At 47.1% G+C, this 16,380-nt stretch overlaps 1 protein-coding gene across 1 annotated transcript in view; it reads left to right on the top strand.

Annotated features, from left to right (window-relative positions):
* The first annotated feature begins 1,488 nt into the window (after positions 1-1,488).
* LOC125427692 (cholinesterase-like) overlaps positions 1,489-16,380 on the top strand; it is a 19,936-nt gene continuing 5,044 nt past the window's right edge. Inside the window, 9 exon segments of the mRNA XM_048487246.1 lie at positions 1,489-1,590; positions 1,795-1,826; positions 3,106-3,163; positions 3,886-3,989; positions 5,843-5,925; positions 7,644-8,848; positions 8,851-9,155; positions 11,533-11,678; positions 15,333-15,394. Coding sequence (XP_048343203.1) covers positions 1,489-1,590; positions 1,795-1,826; positions 3,106-3,163; positions 3,886-3,989; positions 5,843-5,925; positions 7,644-8,848; positions 8,851-9,155; positions 11,533-11,678; positions 15,333-15,394 — 2,097 coding nt within the window.

Genomic DNA, 16,380 nt, shown 5'->3' with positions numbered 1-16,380 from the left:
TGACTAGCCCAAGGTCACCCAGCTGGCGTGTGTGGGAGTGCACAGGCTAATCTGAATTCCCCAGATAAGCCTCCACGGCTCAGGCGGCAGAGCTGGGAATCAAACCCGGTTCCTCCAGATTAGAAAAAAAAGGAAGAACTGCTCCGAAGGCTTGCCTGACAATCGTTATCACAATCCCATTTGTTAAGCAGACTCTGCAGTACTCCCAGAATCACAACTGATTTCCAGACTATAAAGATTAGTTTCCCCACAGAAAATGGCAACTTAGAGGGTGGCCACCCCAGAGAGCTCCCTCCCCTACGCAAATTCCTCCCAGCCCGGCACCACTCAAATTGGCAGGCCCTTCCTGACAACCAGCAGGAGATGCAAGGAGGTGGGCACAGGGGCAGCGATCGGTATCTGTGCGCAGTTATCTCACTTCTGGCACAATGTGTAAACTTTCTATTTGAATCCTTATTTTTTCCCCCTGCATTTTTTCCCTTCCCTTCTGTCTGGGCTGATACAACATTTTGCAAATTAGCCTGCATTTTGGGAGGCTGCCTGCTAGCTGTGTGTGTGTGTGTGTGTGTGTGTGTGTGTGTGTGTGTGTGTGTGTGTTGTCTGGTCTATTTATAGTTCACAGACACGGATTTTTAAAAATCAAGCCAACTGGGAGCACACAGAGAGGTGTGGATTGTCTGGTCTCTGAAGCTTCTGCTCAGGGGGGCAAAGGGAAAGATGGTGCGTGGGGGATGGCTGGAAGCAGCACAAAAGCGGTGCAGTCCCAGGTAAAATGTCCCCTTCAGGCTTGTCAAATTTACATGGTTCACTGCACCATCGGTCAATGGCACCAAAATTGAAAAAAGAAAAGAAAAGACAATCCACCAGGGGAGCCTCCAAAACTTTATGATTGCCCAAAATGGACAGGGTGGAGGAGGTAAGTTGTGGAGTGGGAGAAACTGCAATAGTGTGGGCAAGGGAAGGCTGGAGGTGGAACAAGAAACCCCAGGGAAATGTTTATGCACAGAAATCTATGCTGCCTTAGCGGACCAGGTGCTCGGGAGCAGCAGCAGCAGCAGCAGCAGTGCTGCAGCAGCAGCAGCAGAAGGCCATTGCTTTCACATCCTGCACGTGAGCTCCCAAAGACACCTGGTGGGCCATTGTGAGTAGCAGAGTGCTGGACTAGATGGACTCTGGTCTGATCCAGCAGGCTTGTTCTTATGTTTTTATGTTCTTAGATCTCCTTTGCTTTCCCTGCAAAGTCAAAAAATGTTGTATTTACAGAACATTCGGAAAATGTGGGAATGCTCAGCCCTAAAGCGGGGTCAGTGAAAACAGGGAGAAATGTGCATAAATGCAAATCAAACCCCAAGGTAATGTAAACTGAAAGTGAAGGAGATCACATCTGCACAAATGGCCAAAGATTCTCCCTCAACATACAGACTTGAGCCAAACATTGTATGACATCATATGACTTGCACAGCTCCACAGGCCTGAGGGCAGAGGCATATGGGGTCCAAACGGCACCCCGAGACAAAGCCTCCTCCAGGCGCCCCCCTGGGGGCAACCCCAGCCCCCACAGAGCCTGGGGTGGCCCTGCCCTGCCCACCTGTAGAGTGTAAGGAATTGGACCTCCCTTAGTCCCGTCCCCTGGTCTGCCTGGAGATCAGGAACATGGCCCCATCCTCCTGCTTTGAGCAGACCAAGTCCTGTCTTAAACTATCTTTTCCAGTTATGGTGAGCATTTCAACAATAACTTGAAAAGACTGGGCCTGCTAAAAGCAGGGTGACGGGGCCACGATCCTGATTTCCTAGGTCAGCACCTTTGACTATGCCTTCAAGTTATGGTGAGCCTTTCAACAACATACCCATGAGCCTTTGCTAAATATGCAAATTACCAGTGATCACCATAACTTGAAAACATAGTCCAAGGCACTAACCCACCCCCCCCACTGACTTTTAATTTCTGCCGGGCAGTCAGCTTCGAAAAAAGTAGCTCGTTCAGCATTAGGAACCTATGGTTTCTCCAGATAAAATTCAGGAATCCACAATTTCCTATCAGCTTTCACCTCAGCATGGCCAATTGGCCATGCTGACAGAGGCTGATGGGAATTGTAGTTCCTGAACATCTGGAGAGCCGCAGGTTCCCTACCCCTGGGCTAGGCTGTTTTGGCTCCGTTCTTTGTCAGAGTTACCTCCCTCAGGGAGGCTGACTCTCTCCGATTTTGCACCCCCCCCACATGACCAGATGGCATGCATCCGGAGACATGGGTTACCCCATGTTCCTGGGCAGGAACGCCATTGCCCTAGGGCTGCTAGGCCTAAGTGAGCAAAAGGCATGCCTAATTGGGTCCCAAGGTGAACAACCCCCTGAATTGTATATCCTTAGCCCCCCCTCTTGGTGACCCTGTATGTATCCCACCCATACTCCAAGGAGTTGAATAAAATTTGTGAGTTATACAGCAGTGTGGGGGATCCAAAACATTCTTTCTCAGGCATCCTAAATACAGCATATTGGCTCTCTTTGTAGGGCTAAACTCTGTCCTGAACATGGAGCCCGAGGCTAAGCTCTCAAAACAGCCCGGCCCATCCTCAGTGTTTCAGCGAGTTATCTCTAATCATTATCAGTGATAGTAAAATGCTGAACTATAGGATGGAAGTAAGAGAACGTTCAGCAATTGAAAAGTCCTTTTATCTAAGAAATTGTTTGGACTTTAACCCAACAAGGTGTTTTTTTCCCCTGAGCCTTCAGCCTTGACTTGCAGTTCCACTAAGTCACAAGTCATTATATGGCTCATTCACTGCTATCAGTAGATTCAGCAACTAACTTCAGAATATAGCTCATGCGGAGTTTGATCCTAAACCAGTAGTCACCGAACAGAGGGTAATTTGGCAGGTCCCAACCTTTCCGAACTGGACTGCAAGTTTGGCTGAGAAGTTCAAGCCCCCCCAACTGCATCATGGGCACAACTGGTGAGTTATTGCATCTGCCTTTCCTGATTTCAGGGATTTGAATTGGCTCAGGGCCGAATTAGAAACTGAGGAGTCATTAGGGTGGAAGTCTGCGTCTGAAGTGGAAGTCTGCGTCTGTGGTTCCCTTTCCCCCTCCCTAACCTTCTCCCCCAGGTTGGGCCTTGACCGGATGATGGGTCCCCTCCCACACCTCTTTGTCCCCTACCCCAGGGTGGGTTAGCCACAACCAGATGATGGGCTCCCTCCCCCCTCCTATACTTTCCCCCAGGATGGGTGGGCCCTGATCAGATGACAGGTCCCCTCCCCTTCCCTCTCCTTCCCCCAGTTTAGCAGCCCCCCCCCCAAGCTGGTTCATGAGAACATGGACCACTGTCCAAGGGAAAAGCCCCTATAACACCATTAAGTCCAAAAGGAGCCACAATAGATAAAGCACCAGTAATAAATAGGCAGACAATGGAGCATCTGCAGACTGGGAGTAATATGCACGCTCCACTTAATGCCTGCTAATAGTTGAGTCACTGCATTCTGGATGAGATGAAATTTCCAAGTTGATTTTGAGGGGAGACCAATGTACCCTAGACTGCATTACAGCAGCCTGGTCTCAATTTTATTTTATTTTATTTATTTATCATTGGGTTTTTATACCGCCCTCCCCCGGAGGGCTCAGGGCAGTGTACAAATAAACGTATACAGGCAGGGGAAAGTTAAAATATAATACAAGATTTAAATAGAACTGTACCTTCTTCCCACACATGCAGGACTGTCTTTCTTTTAGAATGCTCTGTTTGGGTCCTAGTTTAGCAGAACTAGGTAGGCACTAGGACCCAAGCGGAGTGTTCTAAAACAAACATAGTCCAGCATGTGGCGAAGGAAGGCACAATTCTACTTAGATCTTTTGGTGGAAAAAGTACAATAAGCCTGTGATTGTTTCAGGCTGGGAAAGTGGCATCTGGGGGAAAGTTGAAGCCCCTTCTCCATGTGCCTTCATCCAAATTGGGCATCACTTGCTCAGGAACAGGTGACAGCCCACAACTCAGGTGAGATTATGTATTACATCTAACATAGGCTAAAGATCTAGACCTGACTGCTAACAAATGTGCTTAGGGCAAAACATGCCAACTTCCTTGTCTGTCTGAATAGGACTCGGATCCAAGCTTAGATGGAGGTGAATGATTCTTGTATGCCCAGAGATTTGGAGATGAAATGGAAAGTGATGAAGCTCCAAAGCAGGCTTAGAAAAGAAATCAAAGGCTGTAATAAACTGCAATAATCAGAGGTAGCATATTAAGGAGAGTCATTGTCACTGACAAGCAGTCAGAGCAATATTTCAGTTCATTTCAGCACAAAATACGACATAGACCTGTGGTGGCGAACCAATTGGCCATACTGGCAGGGGCTGATGGGAATTGTAGTCCATAACATCTGGAGTGCCAAAAGTTCGCCACCACTGAATAGACCCTCAGTATACTTTATACCCCACCTTTCCCTCCAATGAAGACCCAAAGTGGCTTACATACTCTTCTCTCCATCATATCCTCATGTTGGCTCAGTGAGGTAGGCTAGGCTGAAAGAGTCTAACTAGGCCAAGGGCACCCAGTCAGGCTGCCATTTTCCCACTCCTGGCTCCTTTTTTCCCTACCACTTCTCTGTGGCCAACAGGAAAAGATAATGTTTTTTAAAAGCTGACAGTGATAGTGTGACATCACTTCTGGGGAAACCCTGGAAGTGATGCCAGTCTTCTTTAGTGATCTGGCGATTCCTCAAAAGGTATGACATCATTGCTGAGTTTTCCTGGAAATGATACACACTTCCCTCACTGATGGTGGCCCCCTTGTGGTGGGTACCCTCCTGCCTCCTCCCCCGGCCCCCCCTTGACTCGTCCTGGACTGCATGTGTAACAATCCTAGCATCCAGCAAGTTTCTATGGTAGAGTGAAGAATTGAATCTGATAGTATTTAGGAGGCAATCCTTGAGACTTCCAGATGAGTGTTATGGATTCATACTTCTATCAGCCCCTGCCAGCATGGCCAACTGGCAGGGGCTGATGGGAATTGTAGTCCATAACATCAGGAGTGCCAAAGGTTCGCCATCACTACACTAAACAAACACTCACTCCAGCATTCACTCAGTAGTTACCTCCACAGAGCGGTGTGGACCTCACAGAATAACAGAAGGGGAGGGGTAGAGCAGGGGAGGGAAAGACATCCTTATATGTGAGAACAACAGAACAGAAAACAAAAGCTGATTTTAACAGGCTTGCCAGGAAGCAGGAAAAGTTGGACTTAACATCTGGCTTAGTGATTGATGTAAGAGGGCAAGGTGGAGTGACTTCTTGCCTTTCCTCCAATCAGAAAAGGAAGGGAGGGACTGCAGATCTGTAAGAGGCTTGATTGGTTCATTTGAACCAGACCTGGCTCTGAAAAATCTGATTGGCTTGTTTGAATGAGAGCCAGGACAAAGAATCTTTGGTATGAAGGGAAGTATGGCAGCTGTGGCCTAGATCAGTGGTTCTAAACCTTTCATATCTTACATCCTATCAGTTATTCTTTCAATTAACCTAGGTCCCCACTGTGGTAGAAACAAAAAACCCACACTTTCCAAGAAGAATCTTTATGTTTTTACACATTTTGTTGTTACTGTCAGCATGCTCAAAGGTGACATATGGATAATCCATGGCAGGTAAGGTCGACAGGAGATGGAATACCACGTGTACAGGTGGACCTGGGGATTGAGGGAGAGTGAATTCTTAGTAATTGTTAAGGTAGCCCTGCATCTTACCTTCTGGAGTACTCCTCTGGAACCACTCCAGCCAAGACCACCACAGTATTGATTACGTCCCAATAACCATGAGTATTCTTAGGCTCCCCACCTCTACCTTTAACTCCCCCAGCCATGCCTTCCTCCTCATCCTCATGCTACAAGGCATTGGCATCCCCGACTCCACTCCGCTCTGTCGCGGGGTCATCACAAGATGTCAGTTTTGCAGAGCACTCAGGGATGCCGTGACGCTGAGTGGGCGAACAGCAGCAGTCCAAGGGCTACATTGACTGTCGCCTCTGTCGCGGGAGTGCACAGGGACCCACGCGCTACTTTTGGAGAGTAGCGCGGGGCTTAAGGTAAGTGGGGAAAGGCCCATAGTTGTACTGGGTTGGGTCAGCTTGCCAGATCTCTTCTAAAAGTCCATCATACTGTAACTCCTTCCTTGATAAGCCAGTCATTGTCTTAGGGGGCTCAGAGTCAATCCTTCTGAGGATTGGTGACCTCCAGGTGGGTCAACCATAATGAAAGTGGAGTGGGTTGCTCAAAGGTTAACAATCCAAACAAGCACCGTTATGGCTAATGATATCAATGCAACCAATGTCTCTAATATTCAATATACGTACACTTAAACAATTATAAATAAGCTACTATACAGTGTCGCTTAAACGATATCGACAGAGGCATATGACTGTGTGATAGTTTACACAAAGAAACATAAATGAAATAGTCCCTTTACAAACAATATTACAATGTTTCTGAAAAGTGTTTTAATTATTTCTCAATATTACACAGAAAAGTGACCCATTGTGAAGGTATCACGAAGTCATCCAACAACTGGGAATGACAGCCCATGTGGATATTGTTCAGTGTTAATTGGTTGTTGTAAGCCCTTTGTAAAGGGACTATTTGGTTTATGTTTCTTTGTGTAAACTATCATACAGTGATAAACCTGTGCAGATATTGTTTATGTTACACAGTATAAAAGCTTATTTACAATGTAAGTGTATGTAAATTGAATATTGGAGACATTGGTACAGTAATACCATTCGTCATACAGGTGCTTGTCTGGCATGTTAACCTCCAGGGTGGGGCCTGGACATCTCCCTAATTACAACTGTAGAGATCTGTTTCCTTAGAGCAGGGTCTGCAACCTGTGGCTCTCTCCAGATGTTCATGAACTACAAAATCCCATCAGCTCCCTGCCAGCACATGGCTAATTCTAGCCCATGAAACATCTAGATTGTCGCAGGTTTCAGACCCCTGCCTTAGAGAAAATGGCTGGCTAGGGTCTATGACATTATATCCCATTGAGGTCCCTCCGCTCCCACAAACCCATCCCTCTCCAGGCCTCGGGCTCTAAAATCTCCAGCAACCTGGAGTTGACTCCACAGGCAGAAGGAAGCTTGAGATAGGGTCACAAGTCCCCTTTTAAAACACCTCATTGAAAATGCTGGGGGGAAGAATTAGGACTAATAAAAGGAAACACTTCTTCACACAACGTGTGATTGGTGTTTGGAATATGCTGCCACAGGAGGTGGTGATGGCCACTTACCTGGATAGTTTCTAAAGCAGGGCTGGGACAGATTTTATGGAGGAGAAGTTTGTCTATGGCTACCAATCTTGGATCTACCTTGATCTCAGATTGCAAAATGCCTTAGCAGACCAGGTGCTCAGGAGCAGCAGCAGCAGAAGGCCATTGCTTTCACCTCCTGCACGTGAGCTCTCAATGGCACCTGGTGGGCCACTGCGAGTAGCAGAGAGCTGGACTAGATGGACTCTGGTCTGATCCAGCAGGCTTGTTCTTATGTTCTTATTGTTCTTAATCTCGATATAAAATTTAAACTTATCATGGATAGCAAGACACACAGGAAGCCCCAAGCCATGAACCATATTTCATCCCCTATAACTTATTGGGGCTAATTCCTTTACAGCTGCCATGACATCTGGTTTACACCAAGTACTTTTACGCCTGCTTGTTCTGTTCCTGCTGAGCTCCACTCCCGCTTCTGGGGACGATACCATGGTGGTCACTAGCAGCGGCCCAGTCCAAGGCAGGCACCTCACAACATCGTCTGGCATGGTGACAGCTTTCCTGGGCATCCCTTATGCTGAACCTCCTGAGGGGACCCTGCGTTTTCAGAAGCCCCGTCCTCACCAGCCTTGGAGCCACATCTTACAGGCTACCAGCTTTGGCCATTCCTGCTACCAGCAGAGTCTAGACCCTTCCAGCGACGAGCTATATTCCGAATCAGAGTCTACCTTACCACTTTCTGAAGACTGCCTTTTCCTCAACATCTGGGTGCCTCATCCCCGGCCTTCTGCCCCAGCCTCCGTTCTTGTCTGGATCCATGGAGGTGGTTTTCTTAGTGGGAGCGGTTCCCTTGACAGAAGCTACTTGGCTGCAACTGAGAACATCATTGTGGCTTCCATGAACTACCGTTTAAGTGCTTTGGGTTTTCTCTCACTTCCCCCAGAAGCTCCGGGAAACATCGGCTTGTGGGACCAACATCTGGCATTGAGCTGGTTGAAGGAGAACATGGCTGCCTTTGGTGGAGATCCAACTCGGATAACCCTAGGTGGACAAAGCGCGGGGGCTGCATCTGTTGGTTTCCATCTTCTCTCCCCAGTGAGCCAGGATTTATTTGCTCAGGCCACTTTACAAAGCGGAGCCTCCATTTCCCCCTGGGCTTGGGTGAACCCCAAGGAGACCCAGGTGAGAGGGAAGACCCTGGGCCAGTTACTTGGCTGCAGTGGAAACAGCAACAGAATCATTGTGAGCTGCCTGCAGAGAAAAAAACCCGGAGAAATTATGCAAAAATTGCCGATCTTAAGACAGAAGGTTTTGTTAGATACTGTCTTTGTGCCAACGACAGATGGAGAATTCCTTCCAGGTGCCCCTCGGAAACTCTTGGAGGCTGAGCATTTCCCAGCTAAACCCTTGTCCTGACGGGCTTCAATTTCCACGGAGGGTTCCCTGTTCCTCTCAGCGGGCGCTCCTGGTTTTAGCCTCTACAATGACAGTCTGATCAACCGTCAACAACTACTGGAGGGTCTCCATCTCTTGCTTCCAGATGCTTCTGATAGCACAGTTGAGATGATTGACATCATCTACAGTCGGGGAGAGCAAGGGGGGGAGCAAGGTATGCGAGTATCAGAAATGCTTTGGTTAGAGCTTCAGGGGACTATCTGTTCTTGTGCCCAGTGGCTATGGTGGCCAACGTAATGATAGAAACTGGAAGCCCCGTTTTTGCATATTCTTTCAGCCACCGCCCTTCTTTCATCTCCGCTGTACCCGATTGGATCGGGGTACCCCACTGTGCTGAGCTGCCTTATCTTTTTGGTGACCCACTGTCTGGGGCAGGTGTCAACATCACATACCCACCAGCTGAGTTGGAACTGAGCCAAAGGGTTATGCGGTATTGGGGAGAGTTTGTCAAGACTGGGTAAGTGATCTCTTCCACCCCACCCCCATTTCTTTATCCTTGTCTCTCTTCTGCCTCTCACTCTCTCCATGAGCAGAACGATTCCAGTTTTAGCGCTGATCTCTCTTCCTGTTCCATATCTTTTGACTTGGCTTGCATTACCTTATTACTAATTAATATTTTTATTAATTAAGACCTTTTTGTCCTGCTTTGTAGCTAATGCTTCCATGGCAAACAACAACACAAGTTAAAGCAAGAACAACAACATAACATAACAACAACATAACAACAACAACCTTTATTTGGCATTTAAAAATAGGTTCTAGAGCAGTGATATTAACTCCATGGTACTGGTGCCAGAGGTGGTAATCTCAAGCCCCTCTGTGGAGCACGCAAACACACAGAGTTCGGCCATGTGGGACCGAGGAAAATTACCCCCCACACACACATCTAGGGCTGGTCTGGGCCACTGGAGGCTACGACGTCAAGGCCAGCTGATTCCAAGGAGCAGGGAGGACTCCAGCCAGAGCCAGGTGCCTGAGCTCTGGATGGCTGCTGCCTGAGGGGGGGGGGGGCGCAGAGGAGGCAGAGATGCTAGAGAGGCACAGAGCGGTGCGCACGGGACATTCTGGAGGCTAGAGCAGGCTGGCCCCTGCCTGCTGCAAGAGGGAAGAGGGAGCCAACCGGGTTTTTCTAAACCAAAAAACCCCAGCATTCAGGTTAAATTGCGTCGGCTGCCACTGCGATGACACAAGTGGGTTTAAGGTTGCAATTTACCACTCAGTCTCAAAAGTTGTCTGCCATCACTGTTCTAGAGCATTGCCAGACATTTTTGAAATACAAATCAAGAGTGCATTCAAAGCGCAGACAGGAAGACTGTATATATATGCATAATCGCTACTTAGAAAGTTCTTATCACTTGTAAAAGAAATTTTGCTGCTTTTTTTTCCAAAAGAGCATTACATCTGTGTTGTTTAACAGAAGCTCCACAACAAGAACAGTCAGAGTCACTCCTTCAGATTTGTCTAGGGCCAGCCTGGGAGAGAAATTCCCAATGCCCATATCTCGGACAGTCCAAGAATAATGTGAGCAAGAGTCTCCATTTGGTTTTTACAGTGTGGACAAACCCGATCCTGGAGAGGGATGGATAAGTAACGACCCTTTGTAATGGCCGATGGGAAGGTATTGGATCTGGCCCTTGTGATAATCCAATCTCTGTTGGGGTTCAATTAATAATTCAAGATATTTGGCTATGTGCCCCTGTTCCGGTATTATTCCGACAGAGAGGGGTGAGCATGATTTATTTGCTTGCCCCAACGAGATATGATATTTCTGGCAAGAACAACAACAGCAGTAGAATCATGGTAGAACAATAAATCAATCAAAATTAAAAGTTATAAGTGTGGGGATGGGGGAGTAGGAAAACATATCTCATCCACTGAAAGCTTAAAAGATAAACTTGTGTTCATCTGGTGTTTGAAAGCTATCAAGTAGGCACCAACCAAAAGTTCCTGGAGAACATATTTTGCAACTAGGGTGCCACCCCTAAAGAGGCCTGATCACTAGTTGTTATTGTGGTACCTTAAAGACTTAAAAGTTTTTATCACCACATAGACTTTGTGGGATTGCAACCCACTTCTTCAAATGAATGAGGAGGATTTGCAATTTATACCCACATATGACCACTAAAGCTGGCTTAACTGGTTATGCCAGTGATGGCGAACCTTTTTGAGACCGAGTGCCCAAACTGTAACCCAAAACCCACTTATTTATCGCAAAAGGGTGCTCAACATGTGGCAATTTTAAACTCCTGAATACTGAGGTTTTAGTTCGAGAAAAATGGTTGGCTTCCAGAGGCGCTACTCAGGAGTAAGCTTGAGAGGTGAGAGTAGTTGTTGGCTTTGTTTTGGAAGCAAACTACGCAACTCTTCGAGCGAATCGGTGAATCCACCACCCCAGAAGGGTTTACCTAGAAGCAAGCCCCATTGCCAGCTTAATCGAGCCTTACCGCTGGTGGGTAAAGGATGCGTGGCTTTTTTTAGTTCTTTGCAATGAAAATCAGTGGGGGTTTAACAGTGCTTAACAGGGTTACCTATACTGCTTCCCCAAAACTAGGTGTTAGGTTTAATGCTAATAATCAAGCCCAGCGGCCTGCAAACAGCCTAGATGTGTGTGTGGGAGGGTGATTCCCACCCCTTACATGATGAACTCTGTTTTGCTTGTGCCCACAGAGAGGGCTCTGAGTGCCACCTCTGGCACCCGTGCCATAGGTTCGCCATCACTGGGTTATGCTAACACTTTAGCTAAAATTGGGTTATCCCTCACCCCCTTTTCTGTCTCCCTCCCTGTTTACCTCTTGCATCTGGACCTGACTGATAAACTTGTCTTTCTCTCATAGGTTTCCTGATGGGGAACAAGGAAGGAATTGGCCTGTTTATACAGGGGAAAGTTTCTTCCAGATAAGCACACGTCCCACTCAGGATGAGGAGATACCAGCTGGTTATTGCATCTTCTGGGAGCTGTTGGCCACTGGGGATCCTAGAAGTAAGTCATTCTGTCATGGGCCATGGTGAATTTGGTAATGATCTTTGGGCAAAGCAGTGGCTTGAAAGGATGTTTGAAGTTATTTATGACAGTGAAGCAGGAGTCAGGAAAGTCCATGATTGGGTTCAAGTACATTTTAAAATATTTTTTTTGGATACTGTGTTCTTGTGGAACTAAGGCTCATTCCGCACATGCAGAATAATGCACTTTCAAACTGCTTTCAGTGCTCTTTGAAGCTGTGCGGAAAGGCAAAATCCACTTGCAAACAGTTGTGAAAGCGGTTTGAAAACGCATTATTTTGCGTGTGCGGAAGGGGCCTATTAGTCGTTTCATGGCTGCTATTTATAACCCCTTTCTTTCATAAGGAACCTTATATAAGAACGCCTAGTGAAGAGGGGCCTACGTGTATATGACAAAATGATTTCTAGTCCATGAAAGATTATGCCAGAATGAAAACTTTTTAGTCTTTAAGGGGCCACAAAACTCCTGTTTATTTTACAGTCATAAGATTTCTAAAGGAGGAGGTTATCATAAAATACTTGCATTACTCTCCTGACCCTCTTTTGGGATTACTTGACTTCTGAGATGCTCCCATTCCTTTTTCTGGGTGATTCAGGAGAAAGTCCTTTCTCTCTGGTGGCTTCTCAATGGGCAATAAACCTGTCCTCCGCCGTCCCAATGCTTTTCAATGGGAGTCCTCCTAACAGCTAAGATTTTCTTATGTGTGTCTGTGTATCTATGAAGGTAGCTCCTCCAAAATAAAAAAAAGGAAAACTATATACTGCTGGAATTGGCAGGACCAGTTGAGTACAACTATGTACTTTTAGGGCTGAAAAGGATCAGAACCTGCAGAGCAAACATCTTGGGGCAGCCTTCAGCAAATGGTAGTCAGGAGAATCCCTTCAGCTGCACACAAGCTGAGGGTGAAACTGACCAGACAGCAAAACAGTTGGGTAGGAAACAGCTTCTTTTTCCCTCTGCCACCCTTGCTGTCGGGAAAGCACACCCTGAACACCTTATTTTTGGAGTGTGGAATGAAAAGAGGCAGTCACTTCTTTTTAAGACGTTCCACAGATGTCTTTTTCGTGCTGCGTGAAATGGACCATTGTGACATTAGGCAAAATCCACATCCCCAAATGGCAACCAGGGATTTCATTTCTTTTCTGTAAAGGTACATGTTACCTTTGAAAGCCACCAGCCAGGATGTTTGGCATAGGTTTTCCAATGAACAATTCTATAGCAAGAGTAAGGTGACCAGATGGTCACCTTTGTGATAGCAATGGAGAAGCTGTCATAAGGTCTGTTAAGCCACAGAAAGCGATATTTCTGGAGTTTAATGTTTGCACGCCTCCCGTGACAGAGGCGTGGCTGCAACGGTAAGCCCCAGAATGGCTGGCGCGCCTCCCGTGGTTAGTGCAATTGGAGGCAGTGCAGCAGCTCTCCTTGAAATCGGGACAATTTGTAGAACCCGCTGGGATCGCTGGACAAATTGTCCAAAGGCTGGACGGTCCCGCTAAAAGAGGGACGGCTATCAGCTCTGGCAAGAGTGAAATGATAGAGAAGCCCTCATTTATAGCAGAGGATGTAAAAACTATCTGTGTGGAGGAAACAAACAGAAGGGAATTGATGTGCAGGCCTATGACTACCATATAGGCTCATACTTGAAGTGACAGTTTACTATGTATTAGATTTTTTAAATCCCTATGTAAAATTGTAAAGTGCCTGAGGCCCTTTCCCCACTTACCTTAAGCCCCGCGCTAATCTCCTTAAGTAGCATAGGGTCCCCCCGCACTCCCCTAATAACGCCGCCGTTGTCGCTACCCCTCAGCATGCGGTATCCCTCAGCATGCTGCATCCCCTGGCGCTCCTCGAAACGGTGCGCCTTTGATTTAATCTCAAGGTCGTGGGGACGCCTCGGCATGGGCGCCAGAGATGCCGCTACTGAGAGTAGCGTGCAGCAAAGCGGGCAGCAAAGGTAAGCCGTCGCCCCGAGTTACCCCATTTTGCCAAAAAGCATAGTTCAAACAAATACCACTCCCCCATCCGATTATTGGAAATGTCTGGGTTTTTTTCCTTCTCACAGCCCTTTCTCTCCAGATAGGCCCGTGATTCCATCAGACGCAGTAAGCTCATGAGGTATCTTTTAAATCCTGGTGAAGGGAAATTTTGAGGTAAGTAGGCTGCATGCAAACCGGATGGGTCAATATCTAAGTTTACATGAACTGGACAGTCCACAAGTCTGCAACATGAACTGTGTAACGGGTGGCCAGTTGCTAGCTCTGGATAGGTGAAATCCCTAAAGATTTCGGGGTGGAACCAGGGAGAGTGTGATTTGGGGAGGGGAGAGACCTCTGCAGGGAATAATGCCATGGTTGCAGGTCAACCTCCAAAGCAGGTATTTTCTCCAGGGGAACCGTTATCCATAGTCTGGACATCAGCTGACCAGCCCTATTGGTAATTCAATCTGGGGCTCAGTTGTAATTTCAGGAGATCTACAGGCCACACCTTGAGGCTGGCAACACTTCGGGTGTAGTTGGCTCCCATTGTCATTTAAGCTTTTGTCGCCAGTGCTACCCCATTATGCTGAATTTCTTGTTCATCTTCGGGTAGTCAAACTTCTGTCTGTCTTGCAGTAGTCTCCATGGCGAAGAGAAGAGGGCTGCCCTTAGACTCTCTTCCAGATCAACATCAGGGAGGCATCCATTGTGCATTTTCAAATGTAGATAGAATTTTGAGGCTAGAGGCCTGAAGTTTTATTCCTTCAGTCTTTAAAATACGTTGTGAACTCTTCTAGCCAGTAGTTGATGGTGAGCCAAGGTAATACACAGGTTAGGGAATTCTAAACTTAGTTGAATCTCAAGGAACTGCCTTGGTCACTGTCTCCTTACGAGATTATTTTCTTTAGAATGTCTGTAATAACAGGGAATGACCGGAAAGTGTAAGGATATAGCCTGGGCCAATGGATCTTTGGTCTGGCCCAAACACCGGGCTCTTTGTTATCATCTTACACATTACAATATTGCTCTTCAGCGCATGGATCCTCAGATCACTTAACAAAGCAGGTGAAAGACTGGATGCAAAGATGAGGTAAATTGTCTAGGGATGAATAGTCACATCTACTGTTTGCCTTCCGAAAGTGTGGGAACCACCTGGGTGAATCCTCCTCTCCAATAAATCCACACTGACCCCTTTGCTGGGATAAACATTTTGGCCATAGCCATTTTATTAGCCAACCAAAACAGAAGCTGCTGAGGCGTAGCATGGGTCTTGATCTGGCCTGTCTGCTTCATAGCTTAAGCTCCAGCTGGCGGATGCCCTGTATTGGAGGGTTCCGCTTGAAGGGCTCTGCCGGGCGGACACCACTCCTGGCAAGAGGTGATCCCCCCCATTTGCCGGTTCGGCAGGGCAGAAGTTGCCTCTTGCTTCCATCGGCACTTGTAGATCATTACCCATGCATAACCGCAGAACAGCTATGACAGAAACATGTAACAACCGGACAAACCCAGGGAGAGGTGGGTGGGCAAATCACGCCGGGTGGCCAAGGCACATGGCACAGAACAAAGGCGGGCTTTCCTCATCAATGGGTCAATCCGTTCCCCTCCTGGTGACATCAGCTCTTGTCTAACCTGGACCGGTCATCGCTTCCACCCTCAGTTAAGCTGGAAGCGATCAATTCTAATTCCACCCATCCCACTTCCAGAGGCAACCGCAGCCGGGTAAGTGATCTACAGCCGTCTCTTCTGAGAATCCAGCATGGTGCAGTGTTTAAAATGTTGAACAAGTCCTGGCCTTAAATTCCCACACTGCCATTGAAGCTTATTGAGAGTGACCTTAATATGGCTGCTCTCTCTCAGCTTTAAAACTACCTCACAGTTTAAAGGGAGAAGGTGAGAACAATATAAACTGCTTTGGATCTCCACTGGGGAGAAAAGCAACATATAGATATCTAAATAAATAAACAGTGTCTAGCCAAGGCATGGCTGTCATTACAATGCAGATAGGGATTAGGATTGTAGTCACAAAGTTTTTCCATCCTTTTAACTGGATACATTTCATTGTATTTTTTTAGGCCCTGACTTGACGGGTTTCAGTAAAATCCTCTCTCAATGAAGTGGCCCTGCATCCACATCACAGCTGCATACCTCCCGGCGTGTAGCAGGGCCTCCTGTTTTTTCCTTTTCAAAGAAAAAACAAAAATCTTTATCATCACTCGTTTTCCCTGGTGCTAAAGCAAGTGGATTCAAACCTTCCTAATCATTAACACTGGCTTTCATATATGATTTCAATACTTGCACTGAAGACCCCAAATTCACAAGCAAATACAACAGGGTGACCTTGATCTTGTTGTGATTTCTGAATTTGCCATTTTATGAGGTTGATTTCTTGAGCCCGGGTCTCCTGACACCAGCTGTAGGAGAGCTCCTCCTCAAGATGCAATCAAGGGATCTTTTCACAAAGGAGGACGTAGTATGTCTGTTTTGCCCAAATCACCTTGTACCAAACGTAAAATCCTCCCAGGCTAAGGTGACCAATCTGCCCGCCTTTGGCGGGACAGTCCCGCCTTTACACTAATCTGTCCCGCGCCCTGCGGGGTTTTGTACTCAATCCCGATTTTTCTGGTGTTCTGCCGGTTCCCGCCCTGTCACAGGGCTGGAAACAGGGTAGCTACTTCGAAGGCAGGTGCAAGGCAGCCTCCTGCGCA

The sequence above is a fragment of the Sphaerodactylus townsendi genome, linkage group LG03, assembly GCF_021028975.2.
Source record: "Sphaerodactylus townsendi isolate TG3544 linkage group LG03, MPM_Stown_v2.3, whole genome shotgun sequence".
In the NCBI taxonomy this organism is placed as follows: domain Eukaryota; kingdom Metazoa; phylum Chordata; class Lepidosauria; order Squamata; family Sphaerodactylidae; genus Sphaerodactylus; species Sphaerodactylus townsendi.
This window is presented reverse-complemented; position numbering and strand designations above follow the sequence as displayed.